Source organism: Hyperoodon ampullatus, assembly GCF_949752795.1.
Source record: "Hyperoodon ampullatus genome assembly, chromosome: 10".
Classification (NCBI taxonomy): domain Eukaryota; kingdom Metazoa; phylum Chordata; class Mammalia; order Artiodactyla; family Ziphiidae; genus Hyperoodon; species Hyperoodon ampullatus.
In genome coordinates this window covers 53212019-53235560 of record NC_136923.1, presented here as the reverse complement: position 1 = coordinate 53235560, position 23542 = coordinate 53212019, and the positions used below count along the sequence as shown (strand labels likewise).

The window sequence follows — 23542 nt, the reverse complement described above, 5'->3', positions numbered from 1 at the left end:
AACAGCAAAAAAGGGGAATTACAGGCTATTTCTGAAATGTCACCTGTACAAATCAATGAAACAATTCTGAATTCTGCTTGCTACAAAAAAAATGTTAGGAAAAAAATTAAGGCATGTTCAAACATCATGATATCCAAATAACTTCATCAAAACTTTTGAGAATTGAAGGTTATTAAATCTAAAAATAAACAATGTCCATCATACCTAATATTAGTTTGGGGGCAAATTTGATGTCATTTTTTTGATATGTAATTTTTTGTTATGCATATATACAACATAGAACAGTCTCCTTATATAACATGAAAAAACGCATACTGTCCATGTTATATAGAACACTGAGAGTAATTATTTCAAATTATTAAAGATACTTATAATTATTATACTGTTGACTTATGACATTTTTGGTGAAGCATGATAGTTTAGTAAACTTTTTTAAACATTTTTAACTGAAATATGAGGATCTGGCAAAAAACCTAGTCTCTCTGAGTCTCAATTTCAAGCATCTTTAAACTGAGTTGAACTACCATTCTTCATCTATCCTGAGACACACATTCCCCCATCCCCCCTCACACTTTAAAAGCTCTTAAACTGAAGCAGAACTGACGGTGTCTTAGATTCTGTGAAATACTGTAGATGATCTCTTTTGGCTTGAAAATTTTATGAATCTATGACTCATTTGATACTGATTCGGGTCCCCTTAAAGCTTGACATTTTTTCTTTGGAAAATAAAGAGCTTTTTATAAGGCAAGTTGTGGTGTAAAAACAGGAAAATATCTGCCAATAAACAGCTCTTTGCCAAACAAAATAAAACCCAAACAAACCGCAGACAAAAGGATTCTATTTTAAGAGTTTAAGCACAGTTTTATGCAAAAGATATAAGTAATTAACTACACCTGAATCACCATTTGAAAAGCAGACAATAGACTTTGACTTAATTATTTTAAATGCTCCCCCACATTCCTTTGTTATTGATAATTTTTGTAGTGTTTAAAGTAAAACTTAAGCTATATTTACATTTTTTTATCATTTTTATTCCAAACGTGAATAAATTCCACACCCTCCTTCATTTAGATGTGAAAATTTTACATTACAAAAAACATAATAATTTTAGATCTCAAAAGTGTTTATATGTTCTGTAATTATCTTAACTATTCCATGGCTTACACAGTAAAGACATACTACTTAGGACCAAATGGGGAGAAGATGAACTATAAATTATTTTTTAAAGGAAATTTGATTGTATTATAAAGTGTATACAGTGACAGAACTACATTAACAGAATTTTTTTTTTTTTTTTGTGGTACGCGGGCCTCTCACTGTTGTGGCCTCTCCCGTTGCGGAGCACAGGCTCCGGACGCGCAGGCCCAGTGGCCATGACTCATGGGCCCAGCCGCTCTGCGGCCTGTGGGATCCTCCCGGACCAGGGCACGAACCCGTGTCCCCTGCATCGGCAGGCGGACTCTCAACCACTGTGCCACCAGGGAAGCCCCTAACAGAATTTTTATAATAGTAATCCTTCCAGAATCTCTTAAATAAATAAAAGGCCTTTGATAACTGCGTATCAACTTTACATAATGATTATTGATACACCTTTAAAATTAAGTCTATTTTATTTTAAGTACATTTTCTAATATCAAGATATTAGTATATAAAACTTACTGTGGAAAAATAGTTTATTTTATAAAGTTGATAGTTTTCATCTTACCTGTAACTATCTCTACTAAACTGACTATACAATTTGAAGTCTAACTGGAATTAGGAAAATGAAATTTGATCACAAATTTTAGAATATCTGAAGTAACATTTTCTTTCAAAGAAAACTATGATTAAGTTCACAAAACAAACATGTGAATATCATTCAATATTTTAAACTATTATATCTACTTATTAAGAAAAGTTACCTAGGAAAACTAATGTGTCAACTCCAAAAGAAGCCTACAAAATAAAACAGTTGTTCACCCTTGGTTAGTATCAGTAGTAGAATCTGTAGGAAGCAAACTAACCTTTGTGCAAACTACTAGTACTGGAATGCCCAAGTTCTGTGTCAGTGTATCTGCACCCAGAGGTAAAACCACACTGTCGTCTTTGTCCTCCTGTGATGCGGTATTTCTTCTCTGAGGAGAAGCTGGGAAATCTTCTCCTGGCTCTACATATTCTTGAAAGTCTCTAATCACTGAAAATCAAAGTAAGTAATTTAATACATAGTTTAGAAATGGCTCTTTATTTCAGCAGGTAGCTTTTCTGCCATCTAAATACATATGTTACTAGAGTTCACACTTAGTCTTGTGTTAAGAAACAAAAAGGTTTTGAGAAATCCAATTCAAAGACAGTACAGAAACTCTGGACCCACATTAATTATCAGGAGGCAGAATAAAACACTGAGTGGCTCCAAAGAGTGGGGTTCAATGCAGGCCTGGTTCAATCTGTGCAAATTACTGTGGGCAAGTCACAATTGAGCTCTGTCCCTCTACCCTCTCTAATTCACAAACAGCGCTGAAAGGATAAAAGAAAAAATAAATATGGGGGGGGGGAAGGTTTCCACAATCTAAAAGACAGTTCCAGATGGCTTTCTAATATTAACTTCCTTTCTCAAAACCCTTTATTCAGGTCTCCTCCTCTTTACCTAGGTGCAATCTTGAGCCATGTTTATCCTATAACCCCCATAAAAACTAGGGAGATATTACCAATACTAGTAAGTTTTTAGAACTCGTTTGCAGAATTGCCAAAACCTTCACTTAAAAAAAAAGTTAACGTGGGAGAGGAACCAAGATGGCGGAGTAGAAGGACGTGCTCTCACTCCCTCTTGCAAGAACACGAGAATCCCGACTAGCTGCTGGACAATCATCGACAGGAAGACACTGGAACTCACCAAAAAAGATACCCCACATCCAAAGACAAAGGAGAAGCCACAATGAGACGGTAGGAGGGGCGCAATCACAGTAAAATCAAATCCCATAACTGCTGGGTGGGTTACTCACAGACTGGAGAACACATATACCACAGAAGTCCACCCATTGGAGTGAAGGTTCTGAGCCCCAATCTGGGGGTCCGGCAACGGGAGGAGGAATTCCTAGAGAATCAGACTTTGAAGCCTAGTGGGAATTGATGGCAGGACTTCGACAGGACTGGGGGAAACAGAGACTCCACTCTTGGAGGGCACACACAAAGTAGTGTGCGCATCGGGACCCAGGGGAAGGAGCAGTGACCCCAGGGGAAACTGAACCAGACCTACCTGCTACTGTTGGAGGGTCTCCTGCAGAGGCGGGGGGTGGCTGTGGCTCACCGTGGGGACAAGGACACTGGCAGCAGAAGTTCTGGGAAGGACTCCTTGGCGTGAGCCCTCCAAGAGTCTGGCATTAGCCCCACCAAAGAGCCCAGGTAGGCTCCAGTGTTCGGTTGCCTTGGGCCAAACAACCGACAGGGAGGGAACCCAGCCCCACCCATCAACACTCAAGTGGATTAAAGTTTTACTGAGCTCTGCCCACCAGAGCAAGAGTCAGCTCTACCCACCACCAGTCCCTCTCATCAAGCCTCTTAGGTAGCCTCATCCACCAGAGGGCAGACAGCAGAAGTAAGAAGAACTACAATACTTCAGCCTGTGGAACAAAAATCACATTCACAGAAAGACAGACAAGATGAAAAGGCAGAGGGCTACGTACGAGATGAAGGAACAAGATAAAACCCCAGAAAAACAACTAAATGAAGTGGAGATAGGCAACCTTCCAGAAAAAGAATTCAGAATAATGATAGTGAAGATGATCCAGGACCTTGGAAAAAGAATGGAGGCAAAGATCAAGATGATGCAAGAAATGTTTCACAAAGACCTGGAAGAATTAAAGAACAAACAGAGATTAACAATACAATAACTGAAGTGAAAACTACACCACACGGAACCAATAGCAGGATAACTGAGGCAGAAGAACGGATAAGTGACCTGGAAGACAGAATGGTGGAATTCATTGATGCGGAACAGAATAAAGAAAAAGAATGAAAAGAAATGAAGACAGCCTAAGAGACCTCTGGGACAACATTAAACGCAACAACATTTGCATTATAGGGGTCCCAGAAGGAGAAGAGAGAGAGAAAGGACCAGAGAAAATATCTGAAGAGATTATAGTCAAAAACTTCCCTAACATGGGAAAAGAAACAGCCACCCAAGTCCAGGAAGCGCAGTGAGTCCCATACAGGATAAACCCAAGGAGAAACATGCCAAGACACATAGTAATCGGCAAAAATTAAAGACAAAGAAAATTACTAAAAGCAGCAAGGATAAAATGAAAAATAACCTACAAGGGAACTCCCATAAGGTTAACAGCTGATTTCTCAGCAGAAACTCTACAAGCCAGAAGGGAGTGGCATGATATACTTAAAGTGATGAAAGGGAAGAACCTACAACCAAGATTACTCTATCTGGCAAGGATCTCATTCAGATTTGATGGAGAAATCAAAAGCTTTACAGACAAGCAAAAGCTAAGAGAATTCAGCACCACCAAACCAGCTCTACAGCAAATGCTAAAGGAACTTCTCTAAGTGGGAAACACAAGAGAAGAAAAGGATCTACAAAAACAAACCCAAAACAATTAAGAAAATGGTCATAGGAACATACATATCAATAATTACCTTAAACGTGAATGGATTAAATGCTCCAATCAAAAGACACAGGCTTGCTGAATGGATACAAAAACAAGACCCATCTATATGCTGTCTACAAGAGACCCACTTCAGACCTAGGGACACATAGAGACTGAAAGTGAGGGGATGGAAAAAGATATTCCATGCAAATGGAAACCAAAAGAAAGCTGGAGTAGCAATACTCATATCAGATAAAATAGACTTTAAAATAAAGAATGTTACAAGAGACAAGGAAGGACACTACATAATGATCAAGGGATCAATACAAGAAGAAGATATAACAATTATAAATATATATGCACCCAACATAGGAGCACCTCAATACATAAGGCAACTGCTAACAGCTATAAAAGAGGAAATCGACTGTAACACAATAATAGTGGGGGACTTTAACACTGCACTTACACCAATGGACAGATCGTCCAAAATGAAAATAAATAAGGAAACACAAGCTTTAAATGACACAACAGACCAGATAGATTTAATTGGTATTTATAGGACATTCCATCCAAAAACAGCAGATTACACTTTCTTCTCAAGTGCGCACGGAACATTGTCCAGGATAGACCACATCTTGGGTCACAAATCAAGCCTCAGTAAATTTAAGAGAACTGGAATCATATCAAGCATCTTTTCTGACCACAACGCTATGAGATTAGAAATCAATTACAGGGGAAAAAACGTAAAAAACACAAACACATGGAGGCTAAACAATACATTACTAAATAATCAAGAGATCACTGAAGAAATCAAAGAGGAAATCAAAAAATACCTAGAGACAAATGACACTGAAAACACGACGATCCAAAACCTGTAGGATGCAGCAAAAGCAGTTCTAAGAGGGAAGTTTATAGCTATACAAGCCTACCTCAAGAAACAAAAAAAATCTCAAATAAACAAACTAACCTTACACCTAAAGGAACTAGAGAAAGAAGAACAAACAAAACCCAAAGTTGGCAGAAGGAAAGAAATCATAAAGATCAGAGCAGAAATAAATGAAATAGAAACAGAAAACAATAGCAAAGATCAATAAAACTAGAAGCTGGTTCTTTGAGAAGATAAACAAAATTGATAAACCATTAGTCAGACTCATCAAGAAAAAGAGGGAGAGGACTCAAATCAATAAAATTAGAAATGAAAAAGGAGAAGTTACAACAGACACCACAGAAATACAAAGCATCCTAAGAGACTACTACAAGCAACTCTATGCCAATAAAATGGACAACCTGGAAGAAATGGACAAATTCTTAGAAAGGTATAACCTTCCAAGACTGTACCAGGAAGAAATAGAAAATATGAACAGACCAATCACAAGGAATGAAATTGAAACTGTGATTAAAAATCTTCCAACAGGGCTTCCCTGGTGGCGCAGTGGTTGAGAGTCCGCCTGCCGATGCAGGGGACACGGGTTCATGCCCCGGTCCGGGAAGATCCCACATGCCGCAGAGCGGCTGGGCCCATGAGCCATGGCCGCTGGGCCTGCGCGTCCGGAGCCTGTGCTCCGCAACGGGAGAAGGCCATAACAATGAGAGACCCACGTAGCGCAAAAAATAAATAAATAAATAAAATAAAATAAAATAAAATAACTTAAAAAAAAAAAAATCTTCCAACAAACAAAAGTCCAGGACCAGATGGCTTCACAGGTGAATTCTATCAAACATTTAGAGAAGAGCTAACACCCACCCTTCTCAAACTCTTCGAAAAAATTGCAGAGGAAGGAACACTCTCAAACTCATTCTTTGAGGCCACCATCACTCTGATACCAAAACCAGACAAAGATACTACAAAAAAAGAAAATTACAGACCAGTATCACTGATGAATACAGATGCAAAAATCCTCAACAAAATACTAGCAAACAGAATCCAACAACACATTAAAAGGATCATACACCATGATCAAGTGGGATTTATCCCAGAGATGCAAGGATTCTTCAATATACGCAAATCAATCAATGTGATACACCATATTAACAAACTGAAGAATAAAACCCATATGATCATCTCAATAGATGCAGAAAAAGCTTTTGACAAAATTCAACACCCATTTATGATAAAAACTCTCCAGAAAGTGGGCATAGAGGGAACCTACCTCAATACAATAAAGGCCATATACAACAAAGCCACAGCCAACATCATTCTCAATGGTGAAAAACTGAAAGCATTTCCTCTAAGATCAGGAACGAGACAAGGATGTCCACTCTCACCACTATTATTCAACATAGTTTTGGAAGTCCTAGCCATGGCAATCAGAAAAGAAAAAGAAATAAAAGGAATATAAATTGGAAAGGAAGAAGTAAAACTGTCACTGTTTGCAGATGACATGATACTACACATAGAGAATCCTAAAAATGCCACCAGAAAACTACTACAGGTAATCAATGAATTTGGTAAAGTTGCAGGATACAAAATTAATGAACAGAAATCTCTTGCATTCCTATACACTAATGATGAAAAATCTGAAAGAGAAATTATGGGAACACTCCCATTTACCATTGCAACAAAAAGAATAAAACACCTAGGAATAAACCTACCTAGGGAAGCAAAAGACCTGTATGCAGAAAACTATAAGACACTGATGAAAGAAATTAAAGATGATACCAACAGATGGAGAGATATACCATGTTCTTGGATTGGAAGAATCAATATTGTGAAAATGACTATACTACTCAAAACAATCTACAGATTCAATGCAATCCCTATCAAATTACCGATGGCATATTTTACGGAACTAGAACAAATCATCTTAAAATTTGTATGGAGACACAAAAGATCCCGAATAGCCAAAGCAGTCTTGAGGGAAAAAAACGGAGCTGGAGGAATCAGACTCCCTGACTTCAGACTATACTACAGTAAGTCTGAAGTAATCAAGTAAGTAACTTACTATACTACAATAAGCTACAGTAATCAAGACAATATGGTACTGGCACAAAAACAGAAACACAGATCAATGGAACAAGATAGAAAGCCCAGAGATTAACCCACGCACCTATGGTCAACTAATCTATGACAAAGAAGGCAAAGATATAAAATGGAGAAAAGACAGTCTCTTCAGTAAGCAGTGCTGGGAAAACTGGACAGCTACATGTAAAAGAATGAAATTAGAACACTCCCTAACACCATACACAAAAATAAACTCAAGATGGATTCGAGACCTAAATGTAAGACCGGACACTATAAAACTCTTAGAGGAAAACATAGGAAGAACACTCTTTGACAAAAATCACAGCAAGATCTTTATTGATCCACCTCCTAGAGTAATGGAAATAAAAACAAAAATAAACAAATGGAACCTAATGAAACGTAAAAGCTTTTGCACAGCAAAGGAAACCATAAACAAGACGAAAAGACAACCCTCAGAATGGGAGAAAATGTTCGCAAACGAATCAATGGACAAAGGATTAATCTCCAAAATATATAAACAGCTCATGCAGCTCAATATTAAAAAAACAAACAACCCAATCCAAAAATAGGCAGAAGACCTAAATAGGCATTTCTCCTAAGAAGACATACAGATGGCCAAGAAGCACATGAAAAGCTGCTCAACATCACTAATTATTAGAGAAATGCAAATCAAAACTACACTGAGGTATCACCTCACACCAGTTAGAATGGGCATCATCAGAAAATCTACAAACAACAAATGCTGGAGAGGGTGTGGAGAAAAGGGAACCCTCTTGCACTGTTGGTGGGAAATGTAACTGATACAGCCACTATGGAGAACAGTATGGAGGTTCCTTAAAAAACTAAAAACAGAATTACCATATGATCCAGCAATCCCACTACTGGGCATATACCCAGAGAAAACCATAATTCAAAAAGACACATGCGGGCTTCCCTGGTGGCGCAGTGGTTGAGAGTCCGCCTGCCAATGCAGGGGACATGGGTTCGTGCCCCGGTCCGGGAAGATCCCACATGCTGTGGAACGGCTGAGCCTGTGAGCCATGGCCGCTAAGCCTGCGCGTCCGGAGCCTGTGCTCCACAACGGGAGAGGCCACAGCAGTGAGAGGCCCGCATACCGAAGAAAAAAAAAAAAAAAAAAGACACATGCACCCCAATGTTCATTGCAGCACTATTTACAATAGCCAGGTCATGGAAGCAACCTAAATGCCCATCGACAGACGAATGGATAAAGATGTGGTACATATATACAATGGAATATTACTCAGCCATTAAAAAAGAACGAAATTGAGTCATTTGTTGAGACGTGGATGGATCTAGAGACTGTCATACAGAGTGAAGTAAGTCAGAAAGAGAAAAACAAATATTGTATATTAACGCTTGTATGTGGAACCTAGAAAAATGGTACAGATGAACCGGTTTGCAGGGCAGAAGTTGAGACACAGATGTAGAGAACAAACATATGGACACCAAGGGGGGAAAACTGTGGTGGGGTGGGGATGGTGGTGTGCTGAACTGGGCGATTGGGATTGACATGTATACACTGATGTGTATAAAACTGATGACTAATAAGAACATGCAGTATAAAAAAACAAACAAACAAAGAAACTAATACTAAACTTTCTTTGGGTTATTTGTATGGAAATATGTTAATATAAATGTTTCAGACATTACATGAAATTTGTAAAAATCTTATATGTTCTAGTATAATGTTGTAAGTCATAATTCTAGTTATTACTTCAAAATGTATATCTCAGAAATAACTAAATTTCCTTGTCAATTGCATTATTATTAACTTTCATCAAATCTTTAACCATGGTCATTTTTAAGTCTTTTGTCATTTACAGAGAGTTCCGGGTGTACTCTGATGCTTTTGCAAAAATGTTCCTATAAAAGGGTTTCATCTTCAAGGAATTCATGGAAAAGACTCTGACAAGTACAGGTTTCTGGTAACTGACTATACTGCTGAAGTGAATGAATGAGCATTTTCAGAACTCTAATGGAAAACTGATGAATTCATAAAAGTGCTAACAAAAGATTAAGATGAAAAAAAAATTAATTACATGGGACTGAGTGAACTGATGAGGATGATTATCATTTTTGTGATTTTCTGTTTGAATAAGAAAAAAGTTAATGTGAATATACCAAGAGCGTTAACAATGTATACTTTAATTTAGTAATTACTCTTCAAGGAATTCTTAAGGGACCAGTGACACACACAGTGATTTCCATACAACTGATTTTCATGTTTAAAGGCAAAACAACAAATTTGGAAACAAATTATCCACAGCACAGGATTAAAACAGTATATGTGGGAATATTATATAGAGCCACAAAGAAGGAAAACTGTCCTAAACTTACACGGTGTCAGGAAGAGGGAATCTTGAACAGTTGAGCATGATTTCACCAGGAACAGAGGGGCATACGTATACCTTTAGCAGCTCTGGTAGCTATCACCCTTCAAATCAGAGGCTGAAATCTAACTGGTTCTCAAGTTTTAGCATGCACCAGAAGTTTCTGATTCAGCAGTCTGGGAAAGGGCCTGAGAATGTGTATTTCTGACAAGCTCTCAACTGTACTGATACTGATGCTGCTGGTCTTAGGACCACACACTGAAAACCACCGACTACTATAGCATAAACTTATTAGAGAGGGGGAAAAAAAGCCTCAGAGGTAATGGCCAACAAGGAAAAAAAGGTATAGATTAAAAGCAGTTAGACATTCTTTTCAATAATTTAGGACATACATTCTCTTAAGTTTTTACTATTTCCGTGCATATAAATTCCAGTAAGCTGTCAAATTTCCCCTAAAAGTTATCGGCTAACAATAGCAAAGAACAGCAGCATATCTTTTTTTTTTTTTTTTTTTTTTGCGGCCTCTCACTGCTGTGGCTCCTCCCGTCGTGGAGCACAGGCTCCGGACGCGCAGGCCCAGCGGCCATGGCTCACGGGCCCAGCCGCTCTGCGGCATGTGGGATCCTCCCAGACCGGGGCACAAACCCGTGTCCCCTGCATTGGCAGGCGGACTCTCAACCACTGCGCCACCAGGGAAGCCCCCGTATATTTTCTTAAGCAAAGTGCAACACTGACACATGAAGAGCTCTCAGTGAAATTAAGAACTATGACAAGTGGCTTACAACTTGTTAGAAATGACCCGTATCGAGAGGACACAGCAGTGAGAGGCCCGCGAACCGCAAAAAAAAAAAAAAAAGAAATGACCCGTATCATTTTCATAATTTCCATGAAAATTTCCAACTTACATGGGCATGTACAAAATATATTATGTACTTTGTAAATCATAAAACCAGCTTAACATCTTTATATTTATGTTGTTACTCAACATCGTTATGGACATACTTCATTTGACAAGGTTAGTAAAGATTGTTCTACTTATCAAGAAACGAGACTACTGAAAATGAGCAGCTGAAGATTCAAATTTTTTTATCCTGAAAACCCGCTTTCCAAAATGAACACATACGGCCTTTTGGCAAAGAAGAAGAGGCGCCTCTACTAAAGAGTCTGCCATTATGTATATGTTTCCAATGTAAAACTATATTAAAACAGCACATCATTCAAACTGAATTTCAAAAGCAGTAGTCTCATTGAGTTTCCTTCATTAAACCTTATTCAAAGTCAAAAGTTCCTAAAAATTCTGATAGTCAGCTAGGACATTTTGTCTTTGAAATCTATATTTTCTAGACTACTCACACTTTTGTTCCATTTCTTTCATTTCTTCAGGAGGAATTTTCAATTTGTCAATGTGTTCTCTAACAACACTTGCCCATTTCTGTAAAGAATCCAAAGCAGTCCAAGGCTTTGACATATCAACAACCAACATAACTAGAGTGTCCTTCAGAGAAATGGCATCCAGTGAAAATTTAAGGAGGCCTTTGTGATACGGGTCTCCATCCAAGATCCATACATTACATCTTGTTTGATCTACAACAGACAAAAGAAAGTTACCAAGGCAACAGGATAAAGTCATTTCATCAGCCAACTAACAATACTACTTGGTATTTTAAGGCATCTCCACAGGAGATGTCTCCTTTGGCAAGGTTCACCTACTTGGGTTACATCTACCAATTCAGTAAAGTGCTAATGAATACTCAAGAAAATGATTTAACTGCCAACACAGAAAATCAGCATCCTCTACTTCATATTTCTCAATCCCAAACCACAGACTGAGTAACATGTTTCTATTCTTACCATCAGCAGATAGAGCCATGCATATTCAAGTTATTATATACGAAAATGAGAAGGCAAGTGATCTATAGAAGAAAAAAATGGCTGATCAGATAAGAAAAGCTGGGGAGTAAATGACACTTTCATGTCGAAAAATGAGACGATGGTAAAAAGAGGGCAAAACAATCACAGGATACTATTATTTCACTGTCGGAGAGAAAATGAACTGAAAAGTTGAGATTCTTCAAGGTTAGCAAGAAAGCTGAAGTCTGCACACCAATACCTTAAGACATTTGAAAATACCACTATATGAATCCCAATCTCAAACCAATAAAAGTATGCCCTAACATAACTATTTACTGACTGGCATGACACAGTAGGTCTCCTAGTAAAAAATGACACGCTAAGAAAAGTCAAAGACTAATATTAATATGGACAGCAGTGCAACTTGGAAAGACTTCAGTAAACTTACATTACAGATAAACGACACTCACCATCCCTGTCTTCATCATGAACATTTAAGTACAAATATTCCAATCCTCTTCCTTTCTTGTACTCCTCTATTCCCTGAATTTTTCTTATTAAGCTTGTTTTTCCAGCTCCATCTTCACCTGTAAAAAAGGACAAATCTTTAAAATTATAACATGGACTATTTAAGAATGCTTTCTAGTGTACCAAGAGAAAACCCAACTGGAACTAGCTTCAACCAAAAGGGTAATTTGATGGAGTGGGGGCTACTCTTCGTTGTGGTGCACGGGCTTCTCACCGTGGTGGCTTCTCTTGTTGTGGAGCACGGGCTCTGGCGTGTGGGCTTCAGTAGCTGTGGCATGTGGGCTCAGTAGTTGTGGCTCACGGGCTCAGTAGTTGTGACTCACGGGCTCTAGAGCACAGGCTCAGTAGTTGTGGCGCATGGGCTTAGCTGCTCCACAGCATGTGGGATCTTCCTGGACCAGGGCTCGAACCCGTGTCCCCTGCATTGGCAGGCAGATTCTTAACCACTGCACCACCAGGGATGCCCCCCATAAATACTTCTGTCTACTATTAAACTCATTTAATTTCAGCAAAACATCATTTGTTATATTGATTACTAATCTGAATTTTATCAGTTCCATAGTTTTTATGGCATTTAATTTATAATTTGTTTTTATAGTTCAAGAACTATAAAAAAATTTAAAGAATTTATATCTAGTCACCTCAGTAGGCATGAGCATTAGACATAATAAAAATAACCTAAATCACCGTGTGAGACCTATGAAAACTTTCTTTTAAAGAGTGTTTAAACAGGAAGGAGCACAGGGATTTTTTCTTTTTTTTTTTTTTTTTTTTGGCTGTGTTGGGTCTTCATTGCTGCACATGGGCTTTCTCTAGTTGCGGTGAGCGGGGGCTACTCTTCATTGCGGTGCGCGGGCTTCTCATTGTAGTGGCTTCTCTTGTTGCAGAGCATGGGCTCTAGGCACGCAGGCTTCAGTAGTTGTGGCTCAAGGGCTCCAGAGCGCAGGCTCAGTAGTTGTGGCACATGGGCTTAGTTGCTCCGCGGCCTGTGAGATCTTCCCGGACCAGTGATCAAACCCATGTCCCCTGCATTGGCAGGCGGATTCTTAACCACTGTGCCACCAGGGAAGCCCAGAGCAGAGGATTTTTAAGACAGTGAAACTATACTGTATGGTACTATAATGGTAAATACAAGTCATTAGACATTTGTCAAAACCCATCTGATGTACACCAAAAACAGACCCTCGTGTAAACTATCGACTTTGGGTGATAAGGCTGTGTCAATGTTGGTACACTGACTGTAATAAATGTAACACCGTGTGGGATGTCAATAGTGGGGGAGGCTGTGCATATATGGAGACAGGTGGTATCTGGAAACTGTCTATACTTCCCACTCGATTTTGCTGTGAACATAAAACCACTCTAAAAAAATTAAGTTTACTAACTTAAAAAAAAAAAAAAAGAGTCTGAGTCTGTTCTATAACTTGAAAGCATCAAGATTTCTCTTATGACAGGCTACTTTCCTGAAAGGAGTCTTCTAAGTTAAAATAACACCAATTGAAAACTTATTACCCCACAGAAACAGTGTTATGTATTATAAGCAAACACTTAGTGCCCAGACTTATCATAGAAGCTTAAATCAACAATACGATGTTCACTAAGAATTTTCGAAGTATAATATATAGAGATCCATAAAAATATGCAGTAATTAGTCAGACAAAACTTCACTTAATATGAGCCAGCATTTATCTCTTTAATTCCCACTTTAGATATTAAAAAAGTGAAAAAGTATCTTTATTTTTTATTTTTTAAAATTTATTTATTTATTTATTTTTGGCTGCACTGGGTCTTCGTTGCTGCGCGTGGGCTTTCTCTAGTTGCGGCCAGCTGGGGCTGCTCTTCGTTGTGGTGCGTAGGCTTCTCATTGCGGTGGCTTCTCTTGTTGTGGAGCACGGGCTCTAGGTGCGCAGGCTTCAGTAGTTGTGGCGCGTGGGCTCAGCAGTTGTGGTGCACAGGCTTAGTTGCTCCGCAGCATGTGGGATCTTCCCGGACCAGGGATCGAACCCATGTCCCCTGCATTGGCAGGCAGATTCTTAACCACTGCACCAACAGGGAAGTCCCAACGTATCTTTAAAAGGGTCAAAAATTTGAGTCTGTTTCAACTTCTTTTTAATATTTCAAATACGTATTTTATATACAAAAGTTTCTGAAAAATATATATACTCGTAGATAATCTTAAGCATAAGCAAAAAGAATAAAACCATAATAATATCCATTAGAAATAATCATCGATAACTTGGTTATCTCTGATGGTAAGATTATAAGTGATTCCTTAAGTAATAAGTTCGTGTCTTCCTTTTAGTTTATCTAATTCTAACTTTAAAGGTTTAAGTCAACAGGTTCAGAATAGATTTTGAGCCCGAATTCATGGTATCAAAAATATTGTCAATCGTAGCTGCACACGCTCACCACTCTAAGTTCTTGCAGCCATCAGCACAGTGTGGCTGCTGTCTTTTTCTAAAGTCTGACTGCAAGTGGAAGGGGCCACCCCCACTTATCATGAGACCAGAGTTTATTCCTCCCCAGTGAATACTGACCATCATTCATTTCACTGGACTAATGGTTCTCAAAAATGCATCAGGATAACCTGGGGGGCTTGTTAAAACACACTGCTGGGCCTCACCTCCTGGCTTTCTGAGTCAGTAAGTCTGGGGTGGGGCCCACGCATCTGCATTTCTAACAAGTTTCCGGTGTTGCTGATGCAGCTGGTCCAAAGACCACACTTTGAGAACTTAGACGTTTAGACGTCACTTAGACGTTTACTACACTAAGCCAAGCACTAGGATTACAAAGATCCACAGGTCAAAGTTGCTGTCCTAGGAGCTCATAAATTGGAGAGGAAAAACAAACAGAAGACAATTTCAAGATACTGTCATTAGGACTGCACTAGAGATGTGCAACAAGCAGGAAACCAGACCAAAGGGAAGATCCTGGATTTGCTTGGAAGTCAAAAAGGGCTTTACACAGAAAGTAACACTTCAGCCAGATCTTGTAGTGTTAATGAACCATAGAGAGTTAGTCATTCCAGGAAATAGGAAAGCATATACAGAGGCCTGGAGACAAAGAAATGTCCTTCTAGAAGGGACAAATAATTTGAATGCATGAAATTTAGAATGTAAGGGGGAAAAGGAGCCAGAAAGTGAGAATAAAAAGGGAATGCCAGATCACGAAGGGCATCCTATGCCAGGCTGAGATGGTTAGGCTTTATCCTGAAGAGTCACTGGCAGTATTTAGGTATTTTAGAAAGATTGCTATCACAGAGGTGTGGAAGAGTGACTGACAAGGGTAGGCTTGGGAGTAAGGAGACTAGATAATAGACAATTACTGGAGTCCTAGCAAGAAATGAGGTAGGTCTGAACTAAAGTATTAGTGGTGTGGTGGGACAGCTGGACTCAAAGGCTGATTTGGCTGGGAGCTGGCAGAAAGGTTAAGGGAAACACAGAGGGCAGAGAAGACCCTCCCTTGCCACAGCTACAGTCGCGCCACCCCTCCTGTTCTACCACTTACCTTTAGGTGGTAGGTCCTAAGTCTTCCTTGCAAGCTTCCACCCCGCCCTCCGCAACATTTGTGTCTCCCAGGGTTCCTTCTTCAGACCTCTATTCTTCTCGCTCTACATATAATTCTAGGGGAATCTCCACACAAGACTTCAATACCACCTATAATCTGGTGACTCACAGACTTCCTTCCAGCCTCAGTCTCTCCTGAACTACTTACTGGTCATCATTATTTGGATGTCCCATAAATAGCTCACATTTCAATATGCACAGAAGTATTAATATCATTATCTTGCATTTTTCCCCCCAAACATTCATTTACATAATTAATAAAAGAGTCCCACATCAAGGCCCTTATCCACTGTTCCCTCTATTTAGAACATACTCTTCTATGTGTTACCTAAGCTTCTTCGTAACTTCCCTCAAATATCACTTCCTCAGGTAGGCTGTTGTCCCTAACCACCTCATTTAAAATCACAACCTCAATCAATCAATAAAATCACAACCTCCCAACACCCCTACTGCTTCTTGTTTTTTCTCCATTGAACTTACTAACATAATACGGCTTTTTCTTTTTTTTGCTTAGTCACTCCCTACCCCCCAAAACTCCAGAGGAACAGGCATTTTTGTGATTTGATAACTGCTGCATCTCCAGTGCCTATTAACTCTTCATAGTGAAAAGTATATTCCTAATCCTCCTACACAGTAGCCACTGATAGACTGTCTCAAACAACAAAAAAATATGCCAAGATATTAATACAAGTTTCACAAATCCCTGAATGAACAAACACAAATTCTGTCCCCTTACCCACTTAGGGAGAGTTCTTCTTTTTTTTTTTTTTTGGCCGTGCCCTGCGGCATATGGGATCTTAGTTCCCCGATCAGGGGTCAAACCCATGCCCCCTGCAGTGGAAGCATGGAGTCTTTTTTTTTTTTTTAATAAATTTATTTATTCTATTTATTTATTTTTGGCTGCATTGGTCCTTTGTTGCTGCACTTGGGCTTTCTCTAGTTGCGGCGAGCGGGGGCCATTCTTCGTTGCAGCGCACGGGCTTCTCTTGTTGTGGAGCATGGGCTCTAGGCGCGCAGGCTTCAGTAGTTGTGGCATGTGGGCTCAGTAGTTGTGGCTCGTGGGCTCTAGAGTGCAGGCTTAGAAGTTGTGGCACACGGGTTTAGTTGCTCCGCGGCATGTGGGATCTTTCCAGACCAGGGCTCGAACCCGTGTCCCCTGCACTGGCAGGCGGGTTCTTAACCACTGTGCCACCAGGGAAGTCCCAGCACGGAGTCTTAAGCACTGGACTGCTAGGGAAGTCCCGGGAGGGTTTTTAAACGTTAGTGTGCATCACTGCAAAAGCCTCAGAAGTCAGGACAGAAAAGGGATGAAATTTCAAGTCCATCAATGTGCTTCTATATAAGAAAAATTAAAGGACTGTAATTTACCTCCCTTTGCCCACAGCCTAGTCAAACAGAACCATCAGTGGCTTCTGCTTCCATCTCTATGGAAGCAGCAGTAGCAGCAAACACACAGTGCCTACCATATGCATTTAACCAGCAGTAATTCCAACACTACCACAACTCTAGCGGAATGATGATTACCTCCCATTTGAGGATACCTGGGGCTCAGAATTGTTAAAGTATCTTATCCAAAGTCTCAAACAGGTAGGAAATGACAAGGCCAGGATCTGAATTCACATGAATTGAACTCCAAAGCACCCTCTTTCCAATATACAACAAATAAACAATAATTAAATCTTTAGAAGACTATTAAACATACTGCTTATTATTTTTGTATTATGACAAAAGAATAAGACATTCCTGCTTCCAGGGGTCACTTATTTTCAGCAGAAAAAGAAAAATAATTTAATGCATTCCTCTCTGTGGGCAGCCTCTGAGTGATGATGGATGGTTATGTTCCCATTCTCCTGATTCTACCTCTAAGGATTGGGAATGAAGTTTGTTTTACTATACTAGTATTTTCTTCTCTCCTGGAATTTTAAACCTTGGGGATCCATTTTAAGAAAAATTTTACAACATTATATTTGGAAAAAAAAGAGTATACTGTCAAATAAATGGAATACGGTAAATATGGTAGTTAGAGATTTTTAAACGGTAAATATGGTAGTTAGAGATTTTTTTCCTCCCATTCTGTGATTTGAAATTTCTCATTTCTGGTAACAAATTACAAGTGTTCACAATGAGAATAAAGAACATTTCATAAACATACGTGTGTTATAAGGAACTCTGACGACATCCTCTCTACTTAGAGATGAGGAAACTGAGGCCAGGCCACAGTCACAAAGACTGTGGGAACATGGTGACAGTAATCCAAACCTCCCAAGAGAATCCAAGTCAACCTTCTCAAGAGTGCAACTCCCCTTTGTCCTCAGAAGAAAATACAATGAGGGAAGAAAAACAGAAGAATATCTTATTCTCAAGAATATTCTAAACCTAACTAACAAAGAAGATTCTCAAGATGTTTGAAGACGCACTTTGCTTGCCGAAACAAAGTCTTTCTGGGAACAAAATTTCTCCCGTCTTCAACTTTAATGACATTTGGAAGTTACAGTTGGTTGAAAATTAAACATTCATATTCTACACATTTTAAAATAAGTCTTAAGCCTCAATTATAATGACCATTTTCTGTTGCTGTCACTTTTTTTTTTTTTAACACCTAAATGAACTCTGACATGATTTGTCTTGATGGCAAATGCAGACATCTGAAAATAGATTTCCTAAAAGGTCTGAAAAGGCCAATGAAGACATACTCTGGGGGCTTCCCTGGTGGCGCAGTGGTTGAGAATCTGCCTGCCAATGCAAGGGACAGGGGTTCGAGCCCTGGTCTGGGAAGATCCCACATGCCGCGGAGCAACTAGCCCCGTGAGCCACAAATACTGAGCCTGTGCGTCTGGAGCCTGTGCTCCGCAACGAGAGGCCGCGATAGTGAGAGGCCCGTGCACCGCGATGAGGAGTGGCCCCCGCTTGCCGCAACTAGAGAAAGCCTTCGCACAGAAACGAAGACGCAACACAGCCATAAATAAATGAATAAATAAATAAAAAAAAAAAAAAAAAAAAAAAAAGACATACTCTGTAAACAAAATCTCATTTGTTACCTACTATTTCCAGAAATCTCATCTGAGGTATTTGCAAAGATATAGTCTTGTTCTAGGGTTATACACATCTTCCAACCACATTATTTGTTAGACTGCTTTTTCTCTCTGTCTTAACCCATCGGCCTCCCAGTTCTCTTCTCTCACTATATAAACATTCCACTCAAAACTGAACATTCACCAAGTTCATACCACGCTCTAATCCATTCCGCACCCTGCAGCTGAGTGATCTTCCTGAAACAATCATGCCACTCTCCCTCTTAAGACCCTGAAAGGGATTCTAGTTAATGATATTCATGCTTAAGTATTTAAAGGAAAATATACCAACATCTGCAATTTACTTTGAAATGCATTTTTTTTTCATAGTTGCATGGTGAGACACATATGACAAGGCAAAAATAGTTAAATGTTAACGGAAGAATCTGGGTTTGGGTATATGAATATTAACTGTAAAATTCCTTCAACTTTTCCGTATGTTTGGAATTTTCATAAAATGTCAAAAAGAAAACCCTAAGGGTCTCCCTGCTGTTCTCGCAGTAAAGGGCAAACTGTAAAGGCCAATGTCCCTTGCAAAGGCCCCCTCACCTTTCCTGCCCATCTCTCACCATGTCCCACCACCTGCACGCTAGGCTCCAGCCATTCACAACTTCTTCCAGTGCAGCAGAGCGGCCTTGCTCTCTCAACTCTAAATCTTCGCACACGCTTTCACTTCTTTCTGGAACATTCTTCCCCTCTCCTTACTGCACCTGGGAGAACCCTACCTTATCCTTCCTGTCTCAGTTTAGTCTCCTCTAAGAAGCTTTCTCTTACTCCAGAAGTCCAGTTAAGCACCCTCCTTTGTACTTCCACAACATTCCACACACTTCATATACTTCACTGTAGTGTGTCAGCTTATTTGTGTGTTTCCTTCAGTGTGTCACGTCTGTCCCCTTCTTTCAACAAATATTCTCTGGGCAAGTCATCTTAACAGTAAGCAAGATATAAAGTCCTTGCTTTTAAGATGCTTACAGGAAAGAAATTATCCCATTCTTAACGGGTACTTGCTTGCTTGCTCGCCAAAACCAGAAACCGTATCTTAGTCTCTTTGGGCTGCTATAACAAAAACACCATAGGCTGGGTGGCTTTAAACAACAGACATGTATTTCTAACAGTTCTGGAGGCTGGGAAGTCCAAGATCAAAGTGCTGGCAGGTTTGGTGTCTAGTAAGGGCTGGCTTCCTGGGTCAAGGACAGTTTCCTCACTGTGTCCTCACATGGCAGAAAGGGTGAGAGAGCGCTCTGGAATCTCTTTTGTAAGGGCCCTAACGCCATTCAGGAGGGTTCCACCTTCATGACCTAATCATTGGCCAAAGACCCCACCTCCTAATGCCATCGTATTGAGGGTTAGAATTTCAACATGAATTTGAGGGGACTCACTCACTCTATAGCACCTGTCCTATACACAGAAGATCCTTTACCAACATTCTTATTTCTTAATCACAACCACATGGAGTCTCTGTTTTCATAACTATACCTCATCTGTCATTGCTTATCCTGGGCCTTTACCACAATCTACTATAATAATTCATCACTCATATCTATAAAATTCAAGCGGCTCCCTCTCATCAATAACAGATCATAAAACATACCTCCTTCACTAAACTTAGGAAAACTTTCTTGTCACTGTACTGAGTTGTCAGTATTCAGCTGCCTTGCTACAGCCAAGCTGAACTAAGTTTGAAGATACTGTAAAGTCCGTCATGAACCTTCTCTTTATTCTATTATACAATTAGAAGGATCAAAAAATGTTAAAATTCAGGATGCCTATGTTTTGAATTGATGGACATTTAAAAATCATCTTTAACGGCCTAACCATTCAATAAACAAAAGCCATTAAATTCCAAGTCATTTTTGGAAAACAAAACACAGAGCCTAATAGTATGAGTAAAATAAAGTAAAAATTACATACTTCATTCTATCCAATTAATATACCTTTAGAGTGGCAAGTAGGGCAACGGGGTCTGTGTGGCTTCAAACAATGCTCAAAGAATGCACCTACGTAACACCTATGAACTTTAAGAAAGTTTTATCTTCAGTTCCTCAGCCTTCAGCTGGCAGCGAAACAGACACACCAGCATTAAGTGTGCCAGCCAAATAGTTAATGATCTGTAAACATACACTTGTACAAGTAGAGAGTTCCTGTTTAAACAGACTAAGATGAAAGCCCTTCTACAAAGCACTCTTTAGTGATGATGTTAAAATTATTCTCTAAATAGTTCATCTAAATGTGCATTTCTGTATTAGGTTTTCTTAAAGAAGGCATATTTTAAAGATGTTTTTAAAACAAATCAGGGAATTCCCTGGTGGTGCAGCAGTTAGCATCCCATGCTTTCACTGCTGATGGCCAAGGTTCAATCCCTGGTTGGGGAACTAGGATCCCACAAGCCATGGGGCACAGCAAAAAAAAAAAAAAAAAAAACAACCATAACTAGAGCTTCCAAGACAAGAGGGCAGAGTAGAAAAATGTGAGCCCACCTTTTCTTACAAAAACACCAAAATCACAACTAACTGATGAATAATCATCAACAAAAAAACGCTGGAACCTACCAAAAAGATATCCTACATCCAAAGACAAAGAATAAGTCACAATGAGACAGTAAGAGGGGGCACAATCACGATAAAATCAAATCCCATACCCACTGGATGGGCGACCCACAAACTGAAAAATAATTATACCACAGAAGTTCTCCCACAGGAGTGAAAGTTCTGAGCCCCACGTCAGGCTCCCCAGCCTGCAGGTCTGGCAATGGGAGGAAAAGCTCCCAGAGAATCTGGCTTTGAAGGCCATTAGGGTTTGATTGCAGCAATTCCACAGGACTGGGGGAAACAGAAACTCCACTCTTGGAGGGCGCACACAAGGTTTCATGCACATCAGGACCCAGGGAAAAAAGCAGTGGCTTCATAAGAACCTGGACCAGACCTACCTGCTGCTATTACAGGGTCTCCTGCAGAGGCAGGGGGCAGCTGTGGCTCACTGTGGGGACAAAGACACTGGCAGCAGTAGTTCTGGGGAGTACTCAGGGGCGTGAGCCCTCCTGGAGGCGGCCATTTTCTCACCAAGACGTGGCCCCTCCCAACAGCCTGTAGGCTCCAGTGCTGGGATGCTCCAGGCCAAACAACCAACAGGGTGGGAACACAGCCCCACCCATCAGTAGACAGACTAATACTTAAAGTCTTCCTGAGCATACGGCTCCCCACTCAACACACTCCCTGACACAACTCTGCACACCAGAGGGACAACACCCACCTCCACCCACCAGGGCAGGAGCCAGTCCCTCTGACCAGGAAGCCTCCACAAGCCTCTTAGACAGCTTCATCCACCAGGGGGCAGACAGCAGAAGCAAGAAGAACTACAACCCTGCAGGCTGCAGAATGGAAACCACAATCACAGTAAGTTAGAGAAAATGAGATGGCACAGGGAAATGTCCCAGATGAAGGAACAAGATAACACCCCAAAGGAACGAAGTGAACTGGAGATAGGCCATCTACCTGAAAAAGAATTCAGAGTAATAATAGTAAAGATGAGCCAAGACCTCGGAAAAAGAATGGAGAAACAGATCGAAAAGATACAAGAAATGTTTAACAAAGACCTAGAAGAACTAACGAACAAACAGAAATAAACAATAAATAACTGAAATAAAAAATACACTAGAAAGAAACAACAGTAGAATAAATGAGACAGAAGAACAGATAAGAAGACAGAATGGTGGAAATCACTGCCGCAGAACAGAATAAAGAAAAAAAGAATGAAAAAAATGAAGACAGTCTAAGAGACCTCCGGGACAACACTAAACACACCAACATTCACATTATAGGGGTCCCAGAAGGAGAAGAGAGAGAGAAAGGACCTGAGAAAACATTTGAAGAGATAATAGCTGAAAATTTTCCTAACATGAGAAAGGAAACAGTCACCCAAGTCCAGGAAGCATAGAGAGTCCCAGGCAGGATAAACCCAAGGTGGAACATGCTGAGACACATAGCAATCAAACTGACAAAAATTAAAGACAAAGAAAAAATATTAAAAGTAATAAATAATATACAAGGCAATACCCATAAGGTTTTCAGCTGATTTCTCAGCAGAAACTCCACAGGCCAGAAGGGAGTGGCACAATATATTGAAAGTGATGAAAGGGAAGAACCTACAACCAAGAATACTCAGCAAGGTTCTCATTCAGATTTGACAAGCAAAAGCTAAGAAAATTCAGCATTTCCTCTAAGATCAGGAACAAGACAAGGATGTCCACTCCCACCACTTTTATACAACATAGTTTTGTAAGTCCTAGCCACAGCAATCGGAGAAAAAAAGAAATAAAAGGAATCCAAATTGGAAAAGAAGTGAAACTGTCACTGTTTGCAGATGACATGATACTATACATATAAAATCCTAAAGATGCTACCAGAAAACTACTAGAGCTCATCAATGAATTTGGTAAATTTGCAGGATACAAAATAAATACACAGAAATCTATTACATTTCTATACACTAACAACAAAAGACCAGAAAGAGAAATTAAAGAAACAATCCTATTTACCGTTGCATCAAAAAGAATAAAACACCTAAGAATAAACCTACGTAAGGAGGCAAAAGACCTGTACTCAGAAAACTAAGACACTGATGAAAGAAATCGAAGATGACACAA

At 39.7% G+C, this 23542-nt stretch overlaps 1 protein-coding gene across 1 annotated transcript in view; it reads right to left on the bottom strand.

Annotated features, from left to right (window-relative positions):
• DYNC1LI1 (dynein cytoplasmic 1 light intermediate chain 1) overlaps nucleotides 1-23542 on the bottom strand; it is a gene marked incomplete at its 5' end in the record, with an annotated part of 46448 nt that overhangs the window by 10521 nt on the left and 12385 nt on the right. Inside the window, 3 exons of the mRNA XM_079712399.1 lie at nucleotides 2004-2173; nucleotides 11238-11468; nucleotides 12206-12322. Coding sequence (XP_079568525.1) covers nucleotides 2004-2173; nucleotides 11238-11468; nucleotides 12206-12322 — 518 coding nt within the window. The remainder of the gene's footprint in view (nucleotides 1-2003; nucleotides 2174-11237; nucleotides 11469-12205; nucleotides 12323-23542) is intronic.